The 17,559-nt window shown below is 38.8% G+C and overlaps 1 protein-coding gene across 2 annotated transcripts; it reads left to right on the forward strand.

Annotated features, from left to right (window-relative positions):
- Window positions 1-221: 221 nt before the first annotated feature.
- On the forward strand, window positions 222-12,501 carry LOC131798029 (ankyrin repeat domain-containing protein SOWAHC). Of its 2 annotated transcripts, none has more exons than XM_059115697.2 (6): window positions 222-289; window positions 411-494; window positions 1,089-1,121; window positions 4,780-4,931; window positions 8,988-9,079; window positions 10,996-12,501. In XM_059115697.2, exons 1-6 carry the CDS (start codon window positions 244-246, stop codon window positions 11,108-11,110), a joined length of 522 nt encoding a protein of 173 aa, XP_058971680.1. In that variant the 5' UTR covers window positions 222-243; the 3' UTR covers window positions 11,111-12,501. The 2 variants fall into 2 exon arrangements, with proteins under 2 accessions (XP_058971680.1, XP_058971681.1); XM_059115698.2 differs by lacking the exon at window positions 10,996-12,501 and adding an exon at window positions 9,543-10,989.
- Window positions 12,502-17,559: the final 5,058 nt, after the last annotated feature.

Genomic DNA, 17,559 nt, shown 5'->3' on the forward strand with positions numbered 1-17,559 from the left:
TTATTGTGTGATTTACACTCTTTTCTTTGATCCTCGTCATCCTTCAGCATTATCCTTAGTCTTAGTGAATTTTGTCCATTAAGTGTTTCTATCGCACAAAACAAACTATTGGGTAGCTTCTTTTACTTAAAGGTGATTTCGCCCTTTATTCGAAATCGCGCGGCGAATTTTCCAGTACAGTAGCCAATTTTGTGATCATTGTTCCTCCTTACTCAGGGATACACTCCACTTCATCTCGCTGCCATGCACGGACGCGACGCTGTCATAAAAATGCTTGTCTCTGAGTATGGTGAGTTAAAAACTTTTTATTTTTATTCTACCGCAATAGTAGTATAAGCATTGAAACTTCCACATTATCCGCAAGGTTACGACATTTGACTGACGGTGATTTTGAATTTGTTATCGCACAGAAGCGGATATAAACTGTCGTGACTTCAGTGGCAAGAAACCGAAACAAGTGGCCAGAGTCGAAAACCTGACGATTGAAGCACAAGGTACATAAAGATAGAATTGCAATAAATTCAAATCAGAAGCAGTAAGGATGATATGCACAAATGTAGGATAGGAATAACAGAAACGGTAAATTTTGATAATGGTCTTCGAGTAAAGAAAGCTGTTATTCGTGTTCAGTGAGCGCGGGACAGAGAAGAAATCCGAATCCCAACACGAAAAGAGTTATCCATCTACCGTCGCATAATTAAGAAAGGCTACCGTTTGCAATTCGTTGGAAGGACTGGCATTAAGTCACTCTGTAATAGCGGAGCTTGCAGAGCGTAGCCCCATAGTTATACAAAATAGTAGTAACCCATCAAGCCAAAAAAATTTGGATGTACGACCGTAACAAGGTGCTACTTTTAACATGCGTGGTCAACTGTACCGCCAATGCTACGGCTTTGTTCAGTAGTCCAGTGGTCAGTGCACTGGGCTCCGAGTCGCACGACCCGGGTTCCAGTCCTAGCCGGGGCAAGGCGTTGTGCCCTTGAGACGTGCGGGAAAAAAAAATGCGAGCTCCGCTTTTAGGCTTGGCTAAATCTATATATTAATTAATGTACCTAATGACTCATCTTGCTAGTATGCTTTATTTTTAGCGCTCCTAGAGGATCAATTCCGAAATTATTCAGGTAACTATATGAGAAACAGAACTTTTTTGATGTATATTTCAACGTCGATAATTTTAAGAGAGGTGTTTGATTGAGTGTGGTTAGACCGAAACCAAAATGCGACATAACACAAAGGCCTTCAGGATCTCTAGAGGCCATTGAGATATCAAAGAAAATGACTATAATCACCTATTTCTGAAACGCGGCAAAATACTGGTAACCAGATTGCATTGAGCATCTGATTGGTTGAGTTGAAGGTGCGAGTTGTTTTTTTAATCAATCACAAAACTTAGAAGAGCAAAAATGAGGATATCCCGACAAGTCTCGACACTCGATCGGAAATCTCTCACATTGTGGCCACTGAGTATCAGTGGTCAAAATGTGAATCCTTACTTTTCTTGTAGCGTGCCTTTTTTTGAGAGGTTTTACAGGCAGCAGTAGTGCTCATCTAGAAATTAAGTCTCACAGAATCATGTTATAGCACCGTTAACAATTCGTGGTACTGAATGATGGGCGGGAATAGGGAAGGGGGGTAGGGAGGAGGAATGTTGGTGGAGGAACGGAAGGGGGGGGTAGGGAGGGGGAAGTGAGTGGAGGGACGAAAGGAGGGTTACTCTGGCTCGGATAAACGGGGTAAGTTTCTAAAGAAACTGTGGTGCTGCGTCGGTGGAAGAGTGTAACAGGATAATTTAGTATTATCAACTGATTTGATAACGTAAATTGGCCACCGTAAAGAGTTTCAAAGCTGACGTTTTGAGCGTTAGCCCTTCTTCAGAGCGAATGACGAAGGTCTGACGCTCGAAACGTCAGCTTTTAAACTCTTTACGGTAGCCAACTTACGTTATCAACTCAGCTGATAATACTAAATTACCTTGTTGCTCTGGCTTGGTTTGCTTGCTTGGTTGATTTGAATTAGATGATACATTATGGAAGTTGTCAGGTAATTATGAAATAACGATGGAAGGAACAGAGTACAAACAACTTTAGTATTGTGTTTTTTGAGAGTCTTTTTATCCAATGCTACTCCTGAACTCAGATGAGGTTACAAGTTCAAGTATAGTCAGAAGGTATAGCGAGATCTTCCTGGCTGGAATACTGCGACTGAGCGGACGGGGCAAGAAGGACAGCAACAATAACTCAGATAAAGCTACCAAATAACTTTATTGAATATCTTCATGCTAGCCTTTGCAAACTGATCGCTAACTCAAGGCTTTGAGAAGCAACGTGTACGCATTTGAATTTGTAGAGTTATATTTAGGCTTTATGCGAGATATCTTTGCGTACTACAAGCTGCTTGTGAAAAGTAGGGATAGTAGATTTTTTCAAGGATATGACATTCAACTTAAGAAGGACATGTTATTAAAACGGATATGTGCAAAGTAAGGTAACATGCTATTTCTAAGAAGATGCCATCGAGGTGGAAGATATATGATAATTTAAAGCATTTTTTATTGACGTACTCTCCTTTTCCGAGGGTGAAGATGCTCTGCGTAAGCAAGAACTTATTTTAGATCTTTGTGCAAATATTTACAATTGTACTAAAAGGTTTGGCCAGTTTTTTACTTATATCCGATAGATATCATTTGTTATTTTGAACTGTCCCGTTGTAACGACGATGAGTGGTTATATCTCCATCTTCTTCAAAAGCAAGGAAAACTATTTGACATTCAAAAGCCTAGATTTTAAAAAGTTTTGTCTCTCCCGTTATAAGGTTAAACAGAGTAAATAGTTTAAAATACTAAATGTAATCAGATTGTTTTGTTCTGCAACCTTCCAGTGACTCCCGCGATCGATTTCATCATGTCACAGTTTCGTGGTTGTGTCTGAAATCCTATTTCAATTCTCGTTTTCGCTTGTTTCTATGTGTTAAAACTTATTTTGTGAAAATATACCTCTGCTAGTTTGTTCGTTTCATAGGAGTTCGTCTCTATCTCAAAAAGCATCTCAATTTGTGAAACATTGTTTGGAGGAGACGTACATGAAATGCGTAATTATAGCGATGAGAAAGGTACTCTCCTCTCCGCCGGTACTAGATATGTCCAAGCAAGTTTAAAATCTATTGAGCTTCTCTGTTTAACAACATTTTAAACAGCATCTTCGATATTCACTAATCTATCAGGAATTCAAATGTGGTTTTTTCATTTTTTTTTAAGTTTTTGGCGGCAGTTATAGCGGAGTGGACATGATATTGTTGATGTTTTATCTCTTTTAATATTCCAGTATTCTCGGTATTGATTTACTTGCCTTGTGAAAAAACCTCACCTCCTTGCTGTTGGAGCTGAAACTTTTTAAGCACTCAGGTGTCTGGACAAGCTAATACTTAAGTTTTTACCAAGGTAGTTTCTGAGTGATGCGACTTTGGCTTGACTTTACACATTCACGTGACAACATCTCGCACTTGCTGTTTTTCTTTAGATAGCATGGAATAGGTCAGTGTTGCTGCTTAAGTGTGCTTCTCGTTAAAATTAGCAAGTACTACCACAGCACGTTACTGGTTTCAATAATTTGCGTTCCACGTGGAAGGTAATTTTTGTATATGTTGCTGGACTTGGAAAAAGCTATTTCCACGTGGTAGGGAACCTTGTAATGATTATTGTAGCCCTCTGATGACATATTTAAACTTATGGAATTAACATAGATCTCTACTTACCTTGAGATGGTGTGACATGTAAGCGTGATGGTGTAACGTAGACATTTCAGCAAAGCGGAAAGTACCTACCGTCTTACCAGGGAAGAATTCGCTATATCCGGCTTGTCTCTCATAGCAACGCGTTTGATTTTACTTGATCGTCACTGATTATTTTTTATTTTGTTTTTGTGTTGGTGTAGTTATATGTTATTTTATTCTGCCTGAAGGGGAGAGGGCAGCGTGGAGAAGGGGGTTTTGTAGGTTATTGATCAAGAAAATTCTGGCTCTTTAGTCAGTTGTGGGAAAGAGGTTTTGCGAAACTATTGAAACCGTCCTCACAGTGAAAAAGCGCATCGCAATTCATTGCTCGCGTAGGGCAATGTGTCCTATTCAGTCTTTTGAGGTAGCTTAGTTTGATGGATAGATGGAGAGAGGGATGGGAGTAGACGGTTTGAGACTTCAGTCGGTTGTCAACGCCCTGGTTTATGGTTTTTTCTTGAATTTGTACTTTTAAGCCTTGGAGTTATTTTGCATTAAAGATACACAGCTAGGCATTTGTTTTCTAGGTTTTGTCCTCGTGAATGTCTTTATCACGATCGTCATTACTGGCTCGTTCTTGCGCTGTTAGTTAGACGCATGTGTGATGAACGACTGGATTTTTTACGCAGACTCAGTGATGCTTACAACGTTTACTTCGCCCATTAGAGCCTCACTGACTTTTATGTTTTCGCAAGGATTATTGCTCACTTTCTCTCAACCAGGGTGTCTAGAAATGCATGGAGAGTAGTTTGCAGTTCTCGAAAAGTTTTTGCTAGACAAGTACCTTAAGTTCACAAAACTGATATGCCTGTTGTCAATGTTAAATTTGCTCGTGTGGATGTTTTGGTTAGGACAACTGCAGAGCAAATTTTAGAGGGGTGTTTGGGAAATTTTTATTCCAGCAAGGCTTCAGGGAAAAGTGTATCTACCAAGGAAAAAAACTTGCTAGTTTTAAAGCGTAGAGAAAGCAAAGCAATTGTGTAAATGGACCTGTTTGTGCTTGTTTTGCAGATACATCATCTGAGTCATCAGGCTACGGCTCGCTCAGTAAATACGGCTCCCTAAACTCCAATCCGGGAGTGGTGATGTCCAGTCACCACAGCAACAGCGAGAAGGGCAGTGGTAAAAACGAAGTGTCCGATGATAAATCCAGGTCAAGATCGGTAAGATGTGTTCTTTTCCTTTCACAATTGTACAGGCCTCGGTCAAAGGGTGGATAACGCTGTCCACTTGATAAATCGCTATCAGTTGTTCGAAGTTCGAATAAAACTATCCGCTCGATACATCTCTATCCGGTGGATAACGCCATACCTTTTGCTATCACTTATTCACTGGATAGCGATTTATCTGTTGGATAACGTTATTCGACTTTTACACAACTGGACCCAGGTGGATAGCGCCGTACGTTCTGTAACAGCTACCTTGGATTCATGCGTAAGATAGCGTTATCCGTCCTTTGAGCACCTGGGCCCAGATCCTTCCCCCAACCTTTCCTTTCCCCCTTCCACCGTTTCAGTCACCCACTTTCCCGTTAAGGTTTTCAAAGATTATGTCGCAGTCGGACTGTTGAGTCTGGTACAGTCGCTGTTATTTCAGACTTCTTTTTAAGCCCGTTAATAATTTTAACTCGCAGATGTTACAAAAATTCCATCAAAAACAACAAACAGTCAAACAAAACAGATCAAAAAAGAAAACAGCAACAACAATCACAACAACGGTTTTGAAAAATTCCCGCGACCTACTCAATCCCTCTTTCTTTTTTCTGTCGCTTTCTGATTTCTTGAAAATCAGCTAGGCCCAATAGTACATGCTGTAAAACATTTCACACACTCAGTCAAACCTAGGATTGGAAAACCACGTGGAGCGATGTTTGGGCCTTTTGCAGTTAGGAGAGGAGAGTTTTAGGATGTTACATGTGTGAATGTTACAGCAGAAAGACTGGACGTTGTGTAAACGATGTCTGTTTTCTCTTTTTACATCTCTTATATCAACACCTATAGCCCCGGTCCAGACATATCTAATCAAATGGCTGCTGCTTCCCGCGCATTTCTTCCTGGTGTAACATTATGTCAACCGGTCACCATTGGCGCGTTAAAACTACTTGCGCGTGAAAAGGACTCGCGCGTCACGAGCTGCTGCGGTAACTCATGACTCGCTCGATTGTGGACTGTTTGCGTGCATGTAAACAATCGTGGAAGAATCACGTGGATGCGTGCAAACCCAAGTCTAGACCGTTTTCATTTTTTTTTTCATTCGGGTTTTACGTGCACGCGTGGACGTACGCATGGATAGAAAAAACAATCTCCTCACGCTTAAAGCGCTAGACCCATATCCAAAAAATAAGAAAAACAAGAAAAAGAAAAAAAAGAAAAGCATTTTACCCTACGATTGATAGCCATGTTCCAGAAAACCCGAGTGTATGCGTTCACGAGGAAGCGAAAAGATAATTGACATCGAGTAAAATCGCTTGGGCTTAGAGAAGAATAAGCTGAATATGTTTAAAAAATCTGCCCTGGTTAACTGTGATGTAAACTTTCGGTCTCCCTATTGCGAATGTCTCCATCCGTTATAGTTTAGGTTAAAATGGTACCTTTTTTCTATTTGGTGCCCCTATTCAACGTAACAATCACTGGAGAAATAAGACATCGCTGATAGTAAGTTGCTTTTGAGTAGATGTTCTATTTATACCTGTGACTTGGAAAGGGAATTTTAGTTTTAGATGGCTTTGCCGAGAAAAGCTATCTTACAAAGTCTAAAAGAGCACTTGGCAATGCTATAAAGTTATTTTGGTGATAGGTGTTTACGGTTGGCTGCTCGAAGAGTAAAACGCCTTGTCTTGAGAAAGCATCTATGAATACAAATACATGCCCTTTCTATCTACATGTACCTACGTGTTTCGCGTTTAAGTATCGAAAATCTATGAGAAGTGCTGTTATTTTTAGGAGAACTTTTCTTCAGTCATGTCTGTGGGTTATTCTATCACGTGCGTGAGATATTTTTAGAAATAACCGTTGTTTGCAATATTGCCTTAGAATATTATGCAACATTGCCTTATTGCCTTAAAATATTCCCGAAGGTGTATTGCATACACCTTCGGAAATATTTTAAAGCTGCTCTTAGACATTAATTTAGAAACATGCCTCTCGGCTGTGAGAATTCTGAGAACATTTGCGATCTGCGAGTTTTCATTGGTAAAATGAATTCCATACTTAACGTTTTGTCAGGTGTTTTTTCTTTGACACTTTTAACCTTAGACTGCTTTAGTTTTGAAGGCTTTTAGGAGCGAAAACAATTTTTGTTTTTCCCATGTTATTGCGCGGATGTTTTGAATTTTTGTAAACACTTAATTTATAGCTGTACCATGATAACATGCTGGAGATCAGTGTTTTTAGAATCAATGAATTAATTCCTGTCATTTTTTTTTAACCTCCTTCTAAAATAAGAAAAGGGCATGTTTTTTTGGCGATTTGGAGGCCTTTGATGCATCTAAAAGTCGTTCATTTAACCGGAACAGATAAGCGTATTTGATAATATCGAAAAGCGATTATCGACACAAAATGTGTGTTTGTTATTATGATCGAAAATGACAACCCACTTTTCAGACTTCCTATTTAAACTCGTTGGTTTTCCAAGCCGTACTTACGTGTATCTCTGTAGCACATGTTCAGTGTAGTAGCAAAAAGGCTTGTCCTTTACAGCGCGGAACAATTATTCATGGATTCAGTATCGGTAAACTGGATTCTTCCTCCGAAAAATTTCGTTTGTTTTTCAAAGGAAACCTTTCCTGTTTCCTCCGGTAGTTTGGCCTCGAAGGCATGATCGCGCGCTTTGTCGCGAAGCGTCCACCGTGCGATGATGCTTGTGAAAATCTTGATGTTACCAGCCCATAATGGTCGTTATGTCTAGATTTCACACAACTCTAGACCAATATACTTAGTATGGGAACGATTGTGGAAAAAAGCGGGGCACGATTTAACATGTTTTTATCCCCTTTAGAGTAATTTGTTCGAAGGTCATATTATGACAGACGTGTCAAAGTCCATTGGCAATTAAGATAATGTTATTGACTGGGTAAGATTTTCGCGAGGAAATGTCTCTAATGTAGAAACCGTGTGTGCATTTTCGAAGCTATATCGCGAGATGCTGCTGATATTGGAATTTGCTATCGATGTTTTTACAATGATCTTCGACATTGTTCCGAAAAATACGCTGGATTATGTGGCCGTGATTTAGCGAATGTGATACCACTTGATATCCAGTTTATCATGAGAAAATGGGAATTTGATGTTTCTCAAGGAAATTGAGCAAATTTACCTGGGTTGATGTAATATTGATGCTAAATGCCTCTTAACTCTTACCGATTCGTTGGCTGTCCGCGGTCACGAGAAATGAAGTTTGCAGAAAGAGTATATTTTAAATGTCAACCACACAGTTGGGATAATATGAATGGACTTTGTGTGAATAATTTCCTTGTGGTAAATATGTAATTAGCTCTGTCTAATGTTGTTTTGATTTTGACGTTGTCTTCGTCTGCTCGCTTTCCCAAGTCAGTTAGAGACAATGAACGATTTAAGCATTAATTTAAATGTTTGAGTACTTTTGCGGCTCAAAGCGTTTGGTCAATAAAAACAAGGAAAAAAAACAGGACTTGTATCCTTATATCAAATTCCTTACGAACCGATATAATATTTCGTTTAATATATCTCGTCTTAAGTGTGATTTCAGAATATCTGAAAAACCTCACGCATTGATTTCACCTCGTCACTAAATAATAATAACAAAAACTTACTTTAACAAGCGGATTCAGTTTATGTTGCTATCGATGAAAAGTTTGAACGGGGTACAATAATTTTTGTCTCTTTCAGCCGGTGCCCTATCAAATTGTTCATAAAAACCAACATCTGCCCTCAAGGTATTCGCCTTTAACAAGTTTGTTGTTGCGAGGATCGTGAAGGTTTCTTTTGCGGTCTTGTCTTACATTTGATTCTCGCGCGGTTAACACGCGTGTTAGACACGCGCCCTAACTCTCTATTATATCTTAAACCTTTACTGGCCTATCGTTGGGGTTTCTCCTCACCCCCCTCCCCCTTCCTTTCCCACCTCGTTTTCCAGACTCAAAAACGCTGCCTGTTGTCTCCAGAAATGACTCAGTCCCATTCTTCTTGGTCTAGAAGTGTTCATTATCTAAGCAACTATCTCCATTTTTTTTTCCTATTTAGTCGTCCATAGGTAAATTTTTGATGAAAAAGAGACAGAAGCAGAAAGAACGCGCACCAGTGCCGCACTTTCCTCCAAGTAGCACCAGTGCCGGGTAAGTGTTACCTGATTCAAATTTGACTTAAATTTGTGCCAGGGTCTCTGTCGGTGGAGAGGAACGTAGAGCGAACGGAAACCGCGATAGGACTTGGAAAGAGTTTGAGTAAAAGCCATTTTCCTACCCGCAATTCCCCCGCTCGCCTTATTTTTCTCTCGTCTGTACTTGCCAAGAACCCTTTAATAGAAATATAAATGTAGATAAACATTTGAAAGTGAAAGAAAAACAAAGATCATAAACAAATAAATAAATAAATAAAATTATAAGTGAATGAATGTACAATAAAAGGATTAAAAATGAACAAATAAATGATAAGATAAATGAAAAAAAACAGACAAATACATGAACATATAAACAAATAAATGAATGAATAAACACGGCGGATTAGGGGCAATTTAAATAAATTAATTACTAACAAACTAGAAAATAAAACTCGGTAAACTGTTGTTTTAATTCTCAGCTCTCAAAGTGTGATGATGTACCGTCGAACATCTGACACTCAGCCTTTTCAAACCACAGTTCTTCAGAGCAGTTTTCGCAGAATCCTGAGCTCAAGTTTAGAGACCAGACACAGAGTGCGACCATATAATTACACTATATAGCCAATAAAGTGGAATAGAATGAAGAAAAAAATATCAACTCAAAATAATAATTATAACTTAAATTAAGCATTTTATAATTTTTTTTATAAACATGGTTTTTAAAAAATATCCTTTTTTCGTAAGTATCTGAAAAAAAAACGTGCGAGTATAAATAAAGATTAAGTAATATTCCCTATTCCTCATGGGAAAAAAAGAAAAAAATCTTTTGTAACGTTTTTTTTTTGCAAATATATTCTTCAATTGATACTATATCGTAACTAACTTGGAAGGAGATAAAACAGTCAACTTTACAGTCAACCAATTCGTTGGTTATTTTATAACATGACTATAATAGTTAACATCTTTAATAAAAACTTGATAAAATTTAACAAACAGTCCCTATACCTTTGTAACGAATGTGACTTGAACAGCTTTTTATGTAAGATATTACCGCGTAACTTATTGTTTATGACCACCGCAGTTGATATTTATCTCGCAGACTAGTATTTTGTTATTATTAATGTGGTAAATTGTGGCCTCTTAGTAAAGCATAATGCTTTTTGCCAAGTGATCAGGTAGACTACTGCAGAGTATTTTCATTCCTGTGCAATGATTTTCTTCCAGAGATGTATTTATATGCATATTACATAAGCGTTGTATTTGAAGTCATGTCTAGTTTGGTCATTTAAGTTATGTTGACCTCGACGGTGAAGCCTAAGTTGACGCTTACCGCTGATAAGAAACGAAAATGTGGTTGAGTGGCCCGGCAGTTCGAGTCAGCTGAGACGGAAGATTTTATTTTCTTGATGGGAATTCATGCGGATTAGCGAGAAGTTGATGGTAACTTAGTTCGAAAAGGGGGCTCCAACGCTCTTAGTGAACGTGGCCGGTAATGAAGGTCATGTAGAGTCGGTTTTGTTTGCACAATTTAGTTGGAACATGTTAAAAACTCAGGGAATTTAACGTACGCTTTAACTTTTCAATGCAGCGAGTCTATGGACTTCTTAACACAATATGCTGGTCAAAAAACCCCCAATTTCTGGCGTAATTTGTCGTATTTTGTATACTCTTAGAATTATGAAGTTCTTATGCATTTTTCAGCCTAGTTCAAAACGCGTCTGAAATTATTTTTTAGCTTCGCTCGTCACCATTCGATATTAGGCACATACCTCGTACTCCTTGTGAACACTTACAAAACCTAGAAGAAATTCGACGATTTTTTGAGCCAAATTAAGAGCAGAGTATAGCAAAACCAACGCAAGCCTTGATTGCCCATGACAATCGATTGAAAATTGCTCCCAATATGACGAAAATTGGTACTTTTGTTTACAGATTATTGATAAGCACCCCATTATCAGTTGAATCTGGGTCGTTTGAAGGGAGCCCTGGACTCATATCTCAGCGAACCTACTCAGATTCTAACCTCCTCAAGTCGACTGGTGTTTAGCATCCACATAAACGATCACAGCAAAGAAGAGTTGTTCCACGAACTGCACTTATTTTCCTGTAAGAAGCCATGCCCTGTTGGAGTCACACTTGTTACCTCAACGCTCTTACTCTAGAAATTAGTCATAAAACCTTCGTGCAGGAAAGGATAGAGATTCGAGAAAATTAGGAAAGATAGGATGCTATTTTGTTAGAAGTCCAAACTCTCCTACCAAAGTAGAAGAGAGTGTATAGCAGCTAGAAAAGAGTGCTCGACTAAAGATCAGCCATCTCACCGTTACTTACTGTGTGGGACTGAAAATATACGAGAATACAATGCTAAGAGCTAAATTGGCCAACTTAGTTTTTATTTACGTCGTGTGCACGGTTGTCTTTTGTGCTGTCTTTGTAAAAAGAGACGATGTTTTCATTATTTTATAATGTTTATATTTATGTTGGCCTAGGTTTTCAAAGTACAGCCATCTCTGTACGGCACGTTTACATAAGGAACCTTTCCCACAGCCAGCAGAACTTACATTCATCTGCCTAAATTTTTAAGTAAAACGTTCCAATTTAGCTACATAACTTTATAACCCAGTGTGCTAAATTAAGGTGATTCCTCAGTTTTGCACCGCGCATCCTGTATTGCACATAAAAATCACGTCATTAGGGGAATGAGCGCGCGCGCATTCCGAGAATACGGTATTGTTTTTCAATCCATGGACCGATAAAAAGGTACGATGGTCTTTCGTTCTTAAAAGAGCACAGTGACATATATATATTCTTTTGCATAATTTTGGCGTACAATTTATCCCCCTTAAATTGAGAAAATTATGATCTTGAAAGGAATGACCTGAGGAACATTAAGTCGGTGTTATTTGAATTTGCGTGATTTTCCCAAATGATATATCAAATTATTCCATACGCTCGAGACTTTCTACCTATCAAGTTTTTCAAGTGTTTCTTTAAATACCCTTGCTTCTAGCTGCAGTAAAATGTACTGTGAACCGATGAAATGACGCGCGTGATTAGTGCTAGTACAGGCATGAATGGGGTAAGTTTGGCCCAATATGTCTCGTAAACAAGCAGGGTGACGTATCTTTTTTATTGTATTTTTCGAACAGACAATAGTAGGAAACATTTTAGGATAATTAAAAAATTGTTCGATAACTTTTTTTTCTGAGGAATCACCTTAAGTCTGAGTGGAGACTTTGTGCAGATAAAAAGACGTTATTTACATTTTTAACCTCGCCGCCTCCCCACCCCCCCCTCACTCCCCTTCTTTTACTGATCCTCCCCTCCCTTGTTTTTCTTCTGTTAATCTCCACGTTTTACTAAATTCAACTGAATCCTATTGAATTCTTGTTTTGATTTTTAGATAAGATGTTGCTACATGCATTAAAAAGGTTTTTTAGTCACACTTGCTTCTTCCAAGTCTGATGTTATTTATAATCCATCAAATGTATTTGTTTGCGCGCGGTTGGTCTTAATCAATCTCATCACGTGACCGAATATACCCCAGCCAAAACTGAGAAATATCCGACGATATATCCCAAGTGATGGTCCCCAATTTTCAAACCTTATGTCCATTACGAGAAGTTTTGCTCTAAAATTTAACTCGAGATGAGAGAGCGTTTTGTGTTTGTTGCAGAAAAAGGGACATGTTCAATATTGTTCATAAAGTCGTACCAGAACATCCCGCGAAGTAAACGCAAAGAAGCTTGCAGTTCTCTTAAGTTTCGCTCTCGGAAATGTAAAACTTGGAACAAGTTAGGTCTGCGCAGAAGTATCCATACATATTTTTGCGCCAAATCATGTGGAGACTATTGTTCTCTATTGTTAGTTTGACCACATGCTCAATGGCCTCAACCCTGCAACCGTACGGAGACGCAAGTACGGTTTGACTATCAACTTGCTGCGATGAGCGATGTACGATCTGTAGGAAATCAAACTGACTTAAAATCGAAAGCGGCATATCGAAACCGCTTTTGACGCCGTCGTCTCTGATGCAGTGAAAACTACATGAGCAGCTTTGGCCCCGAAAAAATTCGCAGCATGCATTCTGCGAAGGTGCTATATTTCTGTCATCAGTGTAGAGAATTGCATGAACGCTTGCGGTCGGTAGGTGTCTGTGCGGTTACTTAAACCTGTTGATTATAAGTTAAAAGTTCACCAAATAATTAGTACTTCATCTATGCTCGAATGTCAATTACGAAACACAATAAATCTTGCATTGGAATTACTTGTCGCGATCTCATCGTCTCATCATGGAGGCTGAAGTCTTCGATCGATCAGCTGAGCTTTCTATAGTTACGGGATCCAATCTCGACCCCGAAAAGAAGTGGTATGTGCTAACGAAAAGTTAATGTAAAATCAGGCTGATTGCTTTTGCAAAGAACGAATTGTTTCGTCGATTCCGCGATAACTACAATACGTTCTTTCACGCTAGCAGGTCTCAAGCACACCAACAAAGGCTCTTCGTTCAAAGCCAGGTAACCAAACAACATGTATGTTATATCTTCAATTGGTCTCTGTTCTGGACTAATCAGACAAGGAGAATTCCAGCAGATGGATTCGCGAGGTCTCAAAATATAATCGTGCTGTTGATGCGGTAAATCAAATCGCTCTCGACCGTATACTTTAGGCGGGAAATGCCTCCAGTCGAAAAATCATGGGAAATTGCAAAGATTTCAGTCAAGAATAGCCGAGCTTGACAACGAAATTCGGGAACTAGTAAAGGATAATAATTATATAAATTAACGGTGGATGCCTCAAAGAAAGACTCCAGACAAAGCGCGGTGTCCTGATAAAAATTGGTGTGAATTCAATTTTTCGTGCCCTCTTGGGTAGTGTATACCTGAGGGTTATTTTTAATCTGTAGCATACCCTCTTGGGTAGTGTATACCTGAGGGCTATTTTTAATCTCTTGCATACCCTCTTGGGTACTGTATACCTGAGGGTTACTTTTAATCTGTTCTATACCCTCTTGGGTAGTGTGTACCTGAGTGTTATTCTGAGTGTCTTCTTGACCTTCCTTACACGGTAGACGCGTAAGACGATTTTCATACGAGTGAATTTGTTCACAATGACCTAAAATGCAATAACGGTGTTTTAGACCAGCTTCTCCCCTGGTATAATCGTTTTGGCAAGAGTGATGTCTTCGAAAAAGCTAAAAATGCCGTACCAAAACCTTCGCACATAAAAGGTCATTATAAGAATAGGTGCATTGCGCCGAAGCTTGTAGACCAAACGGGGAGACCATCAGTTGAAAACGATGTGTATTCTCTGGATTATCTAATCAACACAGTTTCTGTGTAAAGAAGGGTTTGTTGGAGTTAACCTTAAATGGGCTTAGGTCTTCGATCATGGAGGTGAAATCAGCTTTACCGGTGCCGCTTTTTAGGCTATTTTTGAGTTTCTTCTTTTTACGTGTTTTAAAGTGTTCCTGTTATATGTCTCTGTAACATTTGGTCAGGACTATTTGGGAACCTCGTGTCAACGATTTACTGTTGTCTTTTTTAAGACATTTATTGTCTCTTACAGAGAAAATAAGCTTAGCGTACCGCTTTTTTTTTTTTCGAATTTGACCCGTTAAGTTTGTATACAGCATTTCTCTGGACTCTTGTTTCTGGAAAGTGAGCGAACAAAGTAGAGTTTATGAAATGTAATCATCGGAAGTTGCGTTTTTTCCCATTTCCTTCGAGGGGAGCTTTATTAACCTTTCTGTAGCGATTATCGGATGTCCTGGAATGTTCATCGAACACCTCATGCCACCAAGAGGCGTCAAACCTTGGCTTGAGTTACTTATGCAAATTAGCTAGCTGCACATTTAATGTGTAGCCAACTAATTTGCATAAATTTTTTTCCGACGCATAGCTCGTCATGCTGTAGAATTCGTGTGCACTCGAAGGGCCTGAGAACTGGCAATGTGATTGGATGATTCTATGAAATGTTATCTTCCAAAAGTAGAGCTTTCTTTAGATTATAAACGTCGGAGTCATTGACGAAATCGGGACCAATCTGTTCTACCGGCTAATCAATATGATTCTTATTTCCCGACGAGGGAGTTACGTAAGGTGGTAGATCCCGAGACTTAAGCATCGAGAATATAATGAGAGACAAACGCGGTTGGTGCGCCTTCCCTTTTTAGGTTGTTGATCGCGACAACCCTCTACTCAGCATAAAAATCAGAAATCTTGTAATTCATCTCTTATAGGATAATTTCAAGCCTTCCCTTCCTTTAGGCAGTGTTAACTGAAATTTGAGACCATTTTGTAACATCACGCAACATTAATGAATTCCGAAAGTAGTGGGGAATGCCAAGACTTTTGCCACGTCATGGTAGCTAGCAAATTGTCGGAATGACGAGCAACGTCGAGTTATTTTTATTCCCGCTATATAGAGCGAGTGCTCAAACTAGCCGAATTCCACTTATGAGACTTGTTTCGGGGGCAAAATGTTTACTTTGGAACAGAACTGTGATAGAAGTATAGTGCTGGAGGTCTGACGAGTGTTAGACGCGATGATTTGTCACGTTCATAGCAACCTTTAAACTGCGGAAGGAAATGGAGGATCGCATGCTTTTTTGATCTTGAACAAATAACAAAATTTCTAAATATAAATGTTTGTGCTATTAAAAACTTTTACTATCTAAATCACTCATATCAGCTGTGCTCCACGTCATTTTTATGTCAATTATTTTGCAATTTTGAGGTTACACTTCTGTTGTACACTAGAAGCTTTCCTTAGGAAAACAACTCATTTGAAAAGATCAGTATTTTAAAATACGCCACATACAACATTGAAATCAAGTGATCATTCTCTGATGTTTAATCTGACGTAACTTGGCGCAATTAGCTGGTGTATATTTCCTTCCAGCAACAGGATCAAAGTACCAGTTCGTTCTCCAATCATATTTCATTTCCTGTGTGAAACTACAAACGTTCTTCCGAGTTGTGCTCTCTTGTTTGTCGTACTTCCACTTGATACTTAATTTCCACTTTCGAAAGTTACTTAAAGTGGTATCATGTGAACCTAATTAAAATAAGAATTTCGTTTCAAACCAAACATGACTTTCTGTTACTTGTAAACCGAAGACCAAATTGATTCATTGAGTAATTCGTCTTGCACGTTAGAGCTTCGAGGGGTAGACCGTCCCTAAGGCCGGGTTCTTTTTTTTTTTAATTTGTTACATTAGCTGTAGTTCTAGGTTTCTGCATGTTTAGAAAAATATGGCAGAACATTTTTAAATATTGTCGTCTAAAATCCTCGTCAATCCCGTCCATACTTACATGACTTCCTGCCTTAATTTATTTTTGGCTCTTCAGTATCACTTATACCTTCCTAGCTATGAATTTCGCGGTTTACTCCTGCAATTTGATGATAGTGTTGCACAGCACAAATACATGAAGCGACGCTCGTAGTTTTGAGGAAAACATCTGTAAAGTCACCTAAAATTTTGGTCTCAACTCCCGCGCTACCCGCAAAAAATTGCCTTTTCTCGAATTGACGCGGATTCGCTGTCAGAAACGGCTCTGGCTTAGGAGAAAGCGTTCGAGCTATCTCTACGTGTGATCAAAAACATCACAAATCATTGGGTCAGTTTTGAGATATCCTCGAGTACCCAACTTCTATTATCATATTTGTAGTAAAGGTTTTCTTTCAAAATAACATGCAAGTTTAATTGCATGACCGCAAATGAATAAAGATACAGGCAGCAGAAACGGCAAAGTACAGTACACCAAATAGACTCACAGAAGACGTCAATCGGGCGTGTTTTGCATGACTTGCTCCAAGTAATCTGTAAAATTCAGAAAAATATTGAAAGAATTAAGGAAACTAACGCAAAGATCTGCAGCTAAATAGGCCAGTGGTAAAACCATTCTCGCTGCCAATGCAGGTAAACTCTTCGATCTATTTCCAGCTGTCACTCACAATCACCGAAACGGTAATCTATCGAACATCTCTAACAAAATTTACTATTTTACATACACATTTCCTCAAATAGTTAGCTATCATAAATAGTTAAACAGTCAAATAAACGAAAAGGATTATCATGCTTATGATCGCGCTTAAATTACTTCCACTTCAAGTTGTCCCAAGAGTCAGTGATGTTGTGATATTTTTATCGTTGTAAACAAAATGCGACAAGAACATGACATTACCGCTTGCCTCACACTGCTGTCAGTTATGATGTGGATCGCAACCTTTCGACTGCGTATTGCTAGCCTTCTCCAGGCGATGAGCTTGCATATATACAAGTAAATTGTCTTGAAGTGGAGTCATATATTTTTAGTTATCTCATCTGATAATCATAGATTCACAGCTCTTTTCGAAAACTGTGGAAGATTATTTGAAAATATGTAAATTTTAGCATAGCATTGAACGCGGGATGGAAACCGAAAAAAAAATCCAATGAATACACAAATAACTTTTCTTTTCTTTGTACTCGCAATCTTTGGATGAATGAAC

The sequence above is a fragment of the Pocillopora verrucosa genome, chromosome 3 (assembly GCF_036669915.1).
Source record: "Pocillopora verrucosa isolate sample1 chromosome 3, ASM3666991v2, whole genome shotgun sequence".
NCBI classification, from domain to species: domain Eukaryota; kingdom Metazoa; phylum Cnidaria; class Anthozoa; order Scleractinia; family Pocilloporidae; genus Pocillopora; species Pocillopora verrucosa.